Source organism: Pelodiscus sinensis, chromosome 1 (assembly GCF_052426305.1).
Source record: "Pelodiscus sinensis isolate ZL-2025 chromosome 1, ASM5242630v1, whole genome shotgun sequence".
In the NCBI taxonomy this organism is placed as follows: Eukaryota; Metazoa; Chordata; order Testudines; family Trionychidae; genus Pelodiscus; species Pelodiscus sinensis.
In genome coordinates this window covers 133211451-133224432 of record NC_143052.1, presented here as the reverse complement: position 1 = coordinate 133224432, position 12982 = coordinate 133211451, and the positions used below count along the sequence as shown (strand labels likewise).

At 39.9% G+C, this 12982-nt stretch overlaps 1 protein-coding gene across 1 annotated transcript in view; it reads right to left on the bottom strand.

The window, feature by feature from the left end:
• VWF (von Willebrand factor) overlaps positions 1-12982 on the bottom strand; it is a 248544-nt gene that overhangs the window by 108658 nt on the left and 126904 nt on the right. The window contains exons 28-30 of the mRNA XM_006128153.5: positions 7488-8845; positions 5179-5298; positions 3849-3998 (exon numbers count right to left, since the gene is read on the bottom strand). Of these exons, the coding sequence (XP_006128215.3) occupies positions 3849-3998; positions 5179-5298; positions 7488-8845 (1628 nt within the window). The remainder of the gene's footprint in view (positions 1-3848; positions 3999-5178; positions 5299-7487; positions 8846-12982) is intronic.

Sequence of the window (12982 nt, the reverse complement as noted above, 5' to 3'; positions counted from 1 at the left end):
TACACACAGGGTTACAACAGCACAGTACAGGATAGTAGGAATCACATGCAGCATAACTAAACAAACAGAGCGAACACAATCCCCACTCAATCACGCCTTACACCTCTTGCAGCCCCCTCCCCTGCCTCAGTCACAACCCATCTCTCCAGATGCTAAAGTAAACAAGGCAGAGCTGCTACAGACAACAACCTCCTTTATTACACAGTCCTGATTCACCCCCAGAGAAACACAATCCCATTCACTGAATGAAGCAGAAGGCCTGTGAAAAATCTAGTGTGTGTTCAGGTAAGTAAAGACGATCACATACTGAATATGCCCAAGAGGAGTGAATTAAATTTGTACAGGCAGCATTGATTCTGCCACCTCCTTATTTTTGAGTCCTTGATTTTACAACCATAATGTTATTTCAATGTAGTGTTTCTGGATGGAATTTCTTACTTTTTAAAAACATAAAAATGGAAACAAAAATTACATTGCATAGAACTATATCAAGCCCCAAAAAGGGATCAGCAGCAGAGTTGGGATATCTAAAAGGGTGTCATAAGGAAGACGGAGAAAACTTGTTCATCTTAGCGTCTGGGGATAGAACAAGAAGCAATGGGCTTAAACTGCAGCAAGGGAGGTTTAGGTTGGACATTAGGAAAAAGTTCCTAACTGTCAGGGTGGTCAAACACTGGAATAAATTGCCCAGGGAGGTTTTGGAATCTCCATCTGTAGAGATATTTAAGAGTAAGTTAGATAAATGTCTATCAGGGATGGTCTAGACAGTATTTGGTTCTGCCATGAGGGCAGGGGACTGGACTCGATGACCTCTCAAGGTCCCTTCCAGTCCTAGTATTCTATGATTCTAGCAGCACCCTGTTCTCTTCTGCTCATATCCCTCCATCCTTGCTGCTATGCCCCCAACTCTTATCCCAGGGTATGTATGTATATACCACAGAGTTTTGTCGGAAAAATGGCAGTTTTTCAAAAGAAACTTCAATTACTTCCACACTGTAATCACGTTGTTTCAAAGAAAAAAAATCAAAAGAACAGAGGGGTTTTTCTGACATTGGTAAACCTTTCTACAAGGAAGAAACCTTTTTGCAAAAAAACTCTTTCAGAAAAAGCTGTGTGTGGATGGGGAAGAGGGAGTTCTTTTGAAAGAGGAAAAAGCAGAGGTGCCCTGGTGACCACTCTGTCCATAGTAATCACAGATTAAATGTGAGATAGCGTCCATTCAGTGTGGATACTATGCGTACATGTAGACTACATCCCTTTTTCGAGAAAGGGATGTAAATTAGGCATGTCGATATTGCAAATCAAGCCAGGATTTGAAGTTCCCGTGCTTCTTTTGCATAATGGCAGCCACCGCTTTTTTTCAAAACGGGGCTTTTTTGAAAAAAACCCATCAGTTTAGATGTAGATCTTTCAAAAATAAAACCCTTCTCAAAAAATAAGGTTTACAGGATCTTTTGAAAAAGGGTTTTATTAAACTGCCATTTTTTTCCGAAAAGCCCCGTTTCAAAAAAAAACCCAGCAGACACCATTAGGCAACTGAAGCACGGGAAATTCAAATCCTGGCTTGATTTGCAATATCGACATGCCTAATTTACATCCCTTTCTCAAAAAAGGGATGTAGTCTAGACGAAAAAGCAGATGACTGTTTCAATGCGCTTTGGCAGTGTGGACGCTCTCTTTCGGGAGAAATTTTTTCAGAAGATCTCTTCCAGAAAAGTTCCTTCCGAAAGAAGCCTACAGTCTAGACATAGCCCCAGTTCCCCTACTGCTTTTATATTCCATTCCAACTCTTCTTGGTTTTCTCCTCCATACACCTTTCTTCTGTTGCTTATCCTTGGCTCCTGCCATTGTTCCTGCCTGTCTCCTCTTACCTTTCTACTCCTGACCTCCAATTCCAATCTCTGTCCTTCCCTCCTGGTTCTGACCCCCCTGTGCCATCTCCTCTTACCCCACACACACTCTTATTCTCCCCACACATTCTGAGAAGAGGAAATACTACTGTGAATGTAAAGAGAGGATGTGGCAAAGCTGCCCCCTTTGAATAAAACTGCATCCACCGTATGAGGTTTTGGAACCCTTGCTTCAAATATGCTGGGACCTCGGCAAGTGTGGCCCTGTCAACCTTAGACATACCCCAGCTTTGATGCTTTGGTACAGCTAGCTGTGTGTAAAATGCAATCATGCCTGTAGCTCCCATCCTGAGCATCTGCAAACAAGCTACCTGGGACCATGCATGATCCTAAACAAAGAGCATGCTACCATAGGGATTAAGCTGGCAGCTGTCCCTCTCATGAATAGCCCCACATATTGTAACAGGCCAGCATACTGATTGCACAGGATCCCATTTTGAGTGATGGGAGAGACTATACAAATGAGAAAGAGCAATACTTGCACTGGAGTGACAATGCTGGCTGATGTGTTAAACTCCTGACCATGCCCAGGATGAATGAAGGGTGACATTTCTCAAAGCCACCTTATAGATTTTAACACCCAAATTGGAGCCCCCAAATCTTTTAGACAGTCTGCAAGTCTGCCAGTGTTCAGGTTTCTGGAAACAGTTGAGTGCTCATGCATTTTTAGGAGCATTGGGCCATCTGATCCACCCGTCTGACTTAGGAATGCCTATTACATGTTCTGGAATGCAGGATCAAGACCACAGTAACTGATTTTGCTTGCTTGGGAGGAGCTACTTCTATTCCATTCAGGGTCTCAGACCACCTCCCTCGTTGTGGTATGTACCTTTCCAGTGAGAAATAAACAAATCACTGGCAACTGTGTAATCCATCTCCTTCTCCATTTCCTCTCACCAGCACAGAGCCATGTTTTTGCTGCTTATCCCGCTAGCCTCTGTAGTTTACTACAGGTTACATAGGAGACTTCATGAAACGTATCTATCTGAATGTAACAATTTCTCCCACAAAGAGCTTGTAGAAGTCTCATCAGCCATCTGGTATTTTTATTTCTCCAGGCTGAGAAAGCAATCATAGCCAATCCTCCTGCGAACTACGGAGGTCAGGTTTTATTTCTCACTTTTCCATAGCAATAACTCTTTACAGGAAGAAGTAGGCCAAAGACCCTAAAATCTGTACACTTCTCTGCTCTTATAGGACCCTGATGCGAGATGGCTGCCAGACAAAATGTGGTTCCAGTCCAGAAGAATGAAATTCTCAGAGTATTTGGTAAAAGACCTGATGCATTGCAATGTAATTTGCTTTTGTTGAACCTACAACTGGAAAGATTACATGCAGTCTTCCCAGGATCACAGAGGAATTTGGGTTACCCAGGAATATTAGGACTAACAGAGATTTGTTTCTGGGGTACAGTTTTGTGAAAGTGACTTAAGCTGATGAATTGATGATGACTTGCCAGAGAGATACATAACACATGAATATTGAAAACCAGTCAAAGGAGTAAAGAAAATAGTCTTCTCCTTTTGGATGTAAAGTGTGGTACACTCTGACCTTAGCAACTCAGACAAACATGTTTTAGAGTAATCTAAAACTCTTTGCCGATAAATCAACATATAACTTGAATGAATTATGAAAGAATGTATTCCTAGTGCACCGCACTAGCACAGAACCAGCTGTCCAAGATAGTATGCAATGTTGTTGTAGCTGTGTCAGTCCCAGGATAGTAGAAAGACAAGCTGGGTGAGGTAATATCTTTTATTGGACCAACTTCCATTGGTGAGACACAAGCTTTTGAGCTTACACAGAGCTCTTCTTCAGGTCAGAAGTTGGTCCAGTTACAGATATTACCTCACCCATCTTGTATCACTAATGTCCAAGACAATGTTTAGGACCAACCCACATTTAAAATTATGTACTCATACACAGAGATTTACTTACCTAGTTTGCTGGGACCTTGTCCTCTTTGCTGAATTAAGTTCACCCTATTTAGAAGATTTTCACTGTCTTGTGGCATGTTCCATGAAATTTCTAAGGTGTGTGACCTTCCATATTGGAGAACTGACACATGAGTCAAGGTATTGCCTGAAACTGAAGACAGAAGACAAATTATATAAATAAGATAGTCCGGCATCTCAACAATTTAAAAATAATCTGAGTCACATTTTCTAAGAAGTAGAGCTGGTTGGGAATTTTCCATCAGAAGGATCTTCTCAAAGAAAATGCAGTTTCCACAATATTTTCAACAAGAAAAAATTCTCAGTTTTGCTAAAAATGTCAATTTTTTCATTCAGAAAAATTTAAATGAAATAAGTTGACCCACATAGGAATATTTTGTTTTGCTGAACAAACCTGGAATGTTTTGTTTGAATCAGTTCAACATTTTTTTGAACTGCATTTCCCTAACAGCACATTGCTTTATGGGGGTTGTAGTTTGGATCCCATTCTCTCCTTTGCCATGCTTCATTGGGAGGTTAGAGAGACTGGTGGTATTAAGCCAAGATGTTCATACCAAAAGAAGACTTTTTCTGAAGCAACAGATCCAGGCATCTAAGCATGGAGTGGAATCTTACTGTTGGTATTGGGACATAAGTGGCCACATCCAGTTTTTGAAGTCAGAGTCAGGAGTTAGGCCAAGGGCTCAAGCCAGAGCTGGAGATCTTGGTCAAGGATCAGAAAGAAGGCAGGGAGCAGAAACAGGCCAGGAAAGCAGGAATCCAGAAGCATGGCAAAGAAGACAGCTTCAGAAGTCAGACAAGGCAGGGTCCAATGCAGCAGCCAGGAAGAGCTCCATTGTGTAGAAAACTTTCTATGTCTCTTTTGGGTTTAAATAGGAAATTCTGAACAATCAGACAACTAGGTGCTCTTCCATCAGGGCCAAGGGCGGCCTCTCTGTTGTAGTTTCAGATTTCATGGTCTCTCTTGAAACAAGATATTATCGTCCCTCCCCCTCCCTCCCTTGGGACACCATCACCCAGGATGGATAGGATTCTGACCCACCAACACTAGACCCAAGTATTTTGGATTCTGTCTCTTGACCTAGGAAACAGACTACATTTCAACTGACAACAGGTATGTTCCTCTGATGCTATCAATAGAATGGGAATTGAGTGAAATTCAGGGGATCTCTCCCATATGGAATTTTAAGATTAAACACTTTCCTAGTAGGGCATATATGTGAAGTATCAGGGTCAAAACTGTCATGGCCCTTGCATGAACAACACGAGGATAAAAGAAAACTAAGTGTTAGAGTAAAGGCTTGTTTACTTACTGATGTTAGATCTTGCAATAAATGCTTTTACAAAACTTTTCATTTCCTCAAAGTCTGATGTTCCAACATTAGAACTTCCATCCAGAAGAAACATGATATCCATTGGTCTGCCGCAAAGTTCTGAAAAGAATATAAAAAGGCTTCTTATTCAAGATACCAAACATCTGCTGAATAAGGAAAGGAAAACAAAAGGGAAAGGGCAGTAGGCAACTGGAATATGGGAAAACAGCAGGGCAGTGTTCTGCTGATAGAAGCAGTAACTTCGTCTATGTCAGAACTTCTGCGGCTGTATGTTTAATATGAGAGCTGTATTTTAATACCAGAGCTTTTCTCATGATCATTCCTGAACCCAACAAACTTTGAAATTTTGCTTTACTTTGAAGCCTCAGCTGACATTATATGTCCATTTTTGAGAATTAAACCTTCAGAAGAGATGTGAACAAACTAGACACAGTCCAGAGGACAGCAACAAAAATAATAAGAGCCTTAAAATATCAGACATATGAAGAAGGGTTGAAAAAAAATGGGCATATTTTGTCTAGAAAAGAAAAGGCTAAGGGGGGACAAATAACAGGCTTCAAATATGTAAAAGATTGTTGTAAAGAGAACTGTGATCAATTGTTCTCAACATCACTAAGGGTAGGAGAAGCAGAAATAGGTTTAGTTTCCTGCACAGTATATTAAAGTTAGATACTAGAAAAAACCTTTAACTCTTAAGAATTGTTAAGGACTGGAACCAAGTTACATAGGGAGACTGTGGAATCCCTATTACTGGGGAATTTTAACCACAGATCACCTATGAGGGTAGGTAAATTTCATCCTGCCTCAGTGAGGGGATGAAGTAGATGATCTCTTCAAGCCTCTTCCAGCCCTACATTTCCATGATTCACAAAAGTTTCAAAATAGGGCATTATTTTGAAATTTGGCACTGTGTAAATGGGCCAAACTTCAAAATAAGCTATTTTGAAATTGATTTGAGATAAGACACACAATCTGTGTAGCGCTAATTGAGTATCTTATTTCAAGTTTAGGATGCTGTGTAGATGCACCCTAAGGATCAAGCTGAATTACAATTAGCAAGGGTGTTAAAAGGTAATCAGAAGAGGTTCTTTAAATACATTAAGTGAAAGAGAAGAATGAAGGAAAGTGTATATCCTATACTTGGTGGGAAAGGAGAGCTAATAACTAGTGACATTAAGAAGGCTTAAACGTTTAATGCCTACTTTGCTTCAGTTTTCACTAAACAGGTTAACAGTGACTAGATACACCATATTAACAAACAAAGGAGAAGAAATATGTTAAACAATGTTTAGATAAGTAGATATATTCATGTTGGCAGAGCCTGTTGACATTCCTCCCAGGTTACTTGAGGTATTAATTGAAACAGTCTCAGAACTATTATCAACTATCTTTGAGAACTCATGGAGGAGAGATGAGATTCCACAGGACTACAGAAGGACAAACATAGTATCTATCTTTAAAAGGGAAATAAAAAGAACCTGAGGAATTATAGACCTGTCAGCCTAACTTTGATACATGGAAAGATACTAGAACAAATTACTAATAATCAATTTGTAGGCATTTCCAGTACCGTTAGGGTTAAAGAAATAACCAGAATGGATCTATCAAGAACAAATCATGCCAAATCCACCTGATTTCCTTCCTGACAGAATTACTGACTCAGTGGATAGGGAAGAAGCAGTAGATGTGATATATCTTGATTTTAGTAAGGCTTTTGACAGTCCCACATGACATTCTCACAAGCAAACTGTGGAAATGTGGTCTAGAGATGAATTTACTATAACATGACTACACAACTGGTTGATAGACCATATTCAACAACTGTTCACTGTCATATTGGGAGGGCATATCCAGTCCTATAGAGGTCAGTCCTAAGTCAGTCCGAAGTCCAGTGTTATGTAATATGACCTGGATAAGAGAATGGAGAGTGTGCTTCCATAATTTGCGGATGAAACCAAACAAGGTGGGGTGGCAAGAACTTTGAAGGACAGAATTACAATTCTGAATTGACCTTGCCAACTGGATCATTGGTCTGAACTCAACAAGATGATACTGAATAAAGACAAGGATAAAGGACCTTACTTACTTAGTAAGGGAAAAAATCAAATACACAACTAAAAATGGAGAACAACTTACTAAATGGTGGTACTGCTGAATAGGATTTGACAATTATAGAGGATCACAAATTGAATGGAAAGCAACATGCAAAACAGAATCCTTCCCTGACTAAAGAGAAATCCTGATGAGAAAGAAAAAAAGAAAATACATATAAATATATCCAAAGTTACCTCTAATGACTGGGGCCACTGTGGATTTCTCTGAGCAGCAGGTTTTCAACACTAAGTCAGGCGCTTCTTGAATAAGTTCATTATAACCCTCTATGATTACTGGGATGTGCCGTTCACTGATCTTCTCGAGCTCTTGAAGGTTTGCGTTGGGGGTAATAGCTATAGGGATCACATTTATGTCACTCTCAACACGTGAGATGACATCAGTGGCAGGGTTTGCAGTTACCATGTAGACTAAGTGTGGCACTTGTCTCCTGCCCCCATTGTCTGTGGTAAATGTGTGTTCAGACACATAGCTGAGGGCATTTCCAGTGTTGGTGGCATTCCCTCCTTGGTACTGTATCTTCCTGACCTTCTCAATAATGTCTTGCTTTGACTGAGTTTCAGTGAAGGAGTACTCAACAGTGACCGTGTAGGAGTACTGTATAATAGTAATATGAATGGCTTCTTCTCCAATGTCCATTTCTCTGATAACTTTTTCAATGAACTCCTTGATTATATTAAAATTCTCCTGTCCTACTTTTTCAGACCCTTCAACAACAAAAGCTATATCAATTACTTTTCTTTGAAGTGGCGGCAGTGTTGTTAAACCCGTGAACTTCGTCCTGTCTTGATAGGGTGTTATCACTTTAGCTGTCCTGGGTGGGGTTGTGATAGGTTTTTGGGTGGTAGTTGTTAATTCTTCAGGTACAAGATCACACAGGTAATTGATTATTTCTTCCCCATTTTCCATTAACTCCTGCACGTTGTTCATTATGAAGGCCTTGTTTTCTGGCCATGCCCTTTCAATTAGCTTGATTTGCTCCATACTAATAAATGGTCCAATTCCTACTGGTATTACAGTGACTTTCTTCCGTTTCAGAAGAGGGAGGATGCTCTGAATTTTTCCTGGAGATTTGCTGGCTGTCAGCAACAGAGCTATTCTGGCAGCATTCGTCCTTGGGGCTTTTCCAAACACATGGAATACAACATATTTAAGCACTTCAGTGGCAGAGGCAACTTCTCCACCAGTGTATTTTATGTTTCGGACAATTTTCTTCATCTGAGATTGTGTTTTAATATCTTTGAGCCCAAGATAGATGTTGGACCCAGTGCAGTATTCCAGAACTGACACACGGATTTTCTTTTGGGAGATGTGGAGGTTTTCCATCATGCTAATAATGAAAGCTTTTAATATTTCAAAGTCCTTTTCTGAGAGCTTGTTGGAACCATCCATCAGGAAGGCCAGGTCCATCATTTTGCTGCAGGAGTAAACACGTGTCCCCACGTCTAGATCTGGTTCCTCTGTAGCAAGTGGAGTTTGTGTACTCATTTCTGACACACAGGCACTACATGTTAAGTTCTTTCCTTCACAGTAACTGCAAGAACCACCAAAAGCTAGAGATAAAATGAACTTTCATAACAATACATCACCCCAGGTTTAAGTGTTATATCTTACATAGAAATGAGCATACAAACAATTTAGTACAAACATATAATTTGTCATGCTAGACTACATCAATGGACTATCAAGTTCCATATCCTACCATGATCAGTGCGCTATGATTGTTGCTTCACTGGGAAAAAACATCTGCCACCAGTGGTGTTACCTACCAAATTATGCACAAATCTCCTTATTCCTCCAGCAATCCTTGGTCACATGATAATGGAGTCATTGTTAATGGAAATACATTAATGTACGGTATGCAGGAAGCATGTAAAAAGTACTATGTTTATTAGATAAACATCTTCTCGAGTTGTTTTTAGCTGAACATTCTTTGACACATGACACAAAGTAACCTTGGCATTAAAGATGGTAAACATAACTAGTAGATTTGGTTTGCACCCTACGGTTATGTCTTCACTAGGAAAAAAATGTTTATTCCTAAGTTGAGTTATTTATCTTTAATGACCTGACTAGAGGTAAAATCCTAATAAAGACAAGGCAGCAAGTAATTTGGCATGTTGAGTTAAGGACTTTGAGGGAAACAAGGGAAACTTGAGGGAAAGTTGACCTGCTAACTCATGTGAAAAATACATATTGGCTTGCCTTAATGAGGATTATACCTCAAGTTAGTTTGTTCAAGTTATCCATCATGAATTAAGAGCACTTTTTTCTCCACCCGCCCCCAAGAGTGAACACTAAGCCCTTCTGCAGTGCACCTCGTGCCATGGGTTTGTTTAATCCTGAAATCTTAAATTGAAATTCCATACATAGAAAAACATCCAATCCTGGGGTACATCTAGACTACATGTCTCTGGCAACAGAGGCATGTAGATTAGGCTACCCGGCATAGGGAAATGAAGCGGCGATTTAAATAATCACCACTTCATTTAAATTTAAATGGCTGCCACGCTGAGCCGATCAGTTGTTTGTCAGCACACTAGTCTGGACACTCCGTGGTCGACATCAAAGGCATTTGTCGACCTCCCCGGTAAGCCTCATCCCACAAGGCATACCGGGGAGGTTGACAAATGACTTTGATGTCAACTGCGGAGCGTCCAGACTAGCATGCTGAGCCAACAAACAGCTGATTGGCACAGCGCGGCAGCCACTTAAATTTAAATGAAGCAGTGATTATTTAAATCGCCGCTTCATTTCCCTATGCCGGGTAGCCTAATCTACATGCCTCTGTCACCAGAGGCATGTAGTCTAGAAATACCCATAATGTCCTTTTGCCACTATGAAACTGATTGAATTCAACTGGATCCCTCTGCCCCCCCTTTTGTGTTTTAGACCATCTTATTATTCCTCTTATTTCTCTCGCCTTTTTCTTAATATCTTGAGTTTAGTTTTGGCCATGTGTGTTTTGCTCATTTTTTTTACCTTATTTCCCCCTTTCCCGTAAACTGAAATTCTTCCAGCTCTTTTCCTTGCTCTTTCTCTCTGTCCCTTTTCTCTTCCGTTCTCTCTCTCTCAAAAAAATATAGGGGCTGTCCTCTCCTTCCTTACTTTTATTCTTTCTTTATTTCTCTTTCCTTCCAAATGTTTCCCTCTGTTCATCTCCACTGTAACATGCCCATTTCCACCCCCATTTCTTTAGGCCTTCTTTCTCCACCCCCTACACACAATTTCTCTCTTACTCCTTTCTCTTCACCTCTCTCACATCCCCATAAGTTTTCCCATCTACTGCTCCCCTGCTCTCTCTACAACCTTGCAGGAGATGACTTTTGCTCTCTTAGCATGTCTTCAGCAGCCCCTACACTGCCAATCGCATCTGTTCTGTGCTCTTCTCTCTGCCTGATAGAGTAAGGTGCACTCCTGAGTCCACGCACAGGGTAGTGGAATAACACACAATGCATTTGTACATGTTTACAAGACAATATCAGACACGGGGTAGAGGGAAAATGTGTGAAATGGTCTTTGTTCCTCCAGAAATCTAAGAACCCCTAGAAAAGATGGAGAAAATTCAAGATTTTCTGAAGAATCTGGGCAGCTGAGGTTATTGGTTTGGTTTCAGATTGATTAATGCTGTAATTTCAGATACAGTAACACTGTAATGGTATTTTCAAAATTCTTTCCCCCGATTTTGATAAGACAATGGATATATTTGAGCTGATATGTTCAATAATCTTCCCTATGAACGGCGCAACTGAATAGGTGCTCCAAAGCCACTTCAATAATTCACAGTAGCAATGCACAGAACAGTCTGGCAAAAAATTAAAGGTTTGCCAAACCTTATAACAGACCAGCACCTCAAATCAAGCATTTTTTAGATTCAAATATCTCTGTAATCTCTCTTTCTCTCAGGTTATTCTAGAGCTCCCATTACCACAGTACGTAAGACAGAACTACAGAGACATTGCTGGCATTTTGTCCTCACTGCTAAAAGAGCGAAACAACACTCTTCTAACTCACAACTCCAGGCAATGAGAACTGTGTACAGTATACTGTTTGTATGTCTACACTGCATTCCTCTTTTGAGAGAGGAATGCAAATACAGCTGAGCGAAATTGCAAATGAAGCGCGGATTTGAATTTCCTGTGCTTCATTTGCATAATTGCATCCAGGCGCTATTTCAAAATACTGTATTTCGAAAAAAGAAATGCTGTCTAGACCCAGTTATTTTGAAAGAAAACCTTTCTTTTGAAATTACCTTTAAACCTCATTTTATATGGAGTAAGGGTAATTTCAAAAGAAGGGTTTTCTTTTGAAATAACCGTGTCTAGATAGAGTTTCTTTCTTTGAAATAGAGTATTTTGAAATAGCGCCCGGACGCAATTATGCAAATGAAGCACGGGAAATTCAAATCCACGCTTCATTTGCAATTTCATTCGTCTGCATTTGCATTCCTCTCTCGAAAGAGGAATGCAGTGTAGACATACCCTGTGAGACCAATGACAAAACATAACTTCAGTGGAGTTGCTCAGGATTTACAGCAGAGTGACTGAGATCAGGATCTGATACATACTCTCTCAATCTGAAAATCTGCTCTAAAAATTAAACCTTGAGATTCTCTTAATTATGTCAGCAGAAAATGCATACTTTATAAGCTGTCCAAAGCTGCAAACTCCAACCTGGGATGTGAGAGACAAGCTGAATTTTTTCCTTCTCAATCATCATCTGCAGCTTCTTTGGGCCATGTTTTCCTGTCCCAAAATGGTTCTTGTGAAACTTTCCTGTCTTTCACATGGCCGCACAAGCATAACTGTTGTACCCACGAAAGCTCACAGTGCCTTCTACATGTTTTCTTAGTCTTTAAGGTGCTGCTAGACTATTCGTTGGTTTTTTATTGGAACTTAGTAAACAATTCTGTCAAAGATGTGTGTAAAAGGATGGCTTGCAACCTCTTCTCTCTGAGCCATGCCAGCTTTGCAGTGCTAACCAGAATGATGGGCAGTAAACACTTATTTGCTTCATTAACTAAAGCACTATGAGGAACAGTCAATGCAGAATGAAGACACCATTTTTCAGAGCAAAACAGACCTTTAAATGCGACATCCAAATTCCAGCTCTCCCAAAGCTGTGTTCTTTCACGTTGCTTTTAGCTTCTTAATTGAAGAATACACAACTCCCTTTGGCATTTAGCATATTGTAACATATGATTTATTATTTTAATCCTAATGTAATATTTTGTGAATGGGATTCCAATTTCCTTTGGATATTTGCTATAAAATTCAGTTTTGTACAATGTTTTCTATTGTTTGTACAGATGGTGTAGGCATCTAAATTAGGTGACAGCTACGTGCAAAGATGTTTCCCTAGTGAGGTACGTTTACATAATGTTCTAAAACCTTATGTGAGTGGTGGTCAGTGTATCAGCATTAAAGATAAATTATTATTAAGTATTGTGAAGATCAGGGGACTGGTTTACGTAAATGCATTTTTGACCTTTTGATGGAATTCGGGGCTTGCAAACTTTACTGTTAAAAGAAAGTACATTACTTAATTAATCAACATAACAGAGCTAATTCCATGGGGCTTGTAAAATACAGAATTAGTTACTATCAGAGACAGGCCAGAGATTCAAAGTTTGAACTTCCAAAATGGTCAGGATGTTTGGATCTAGTGTTTT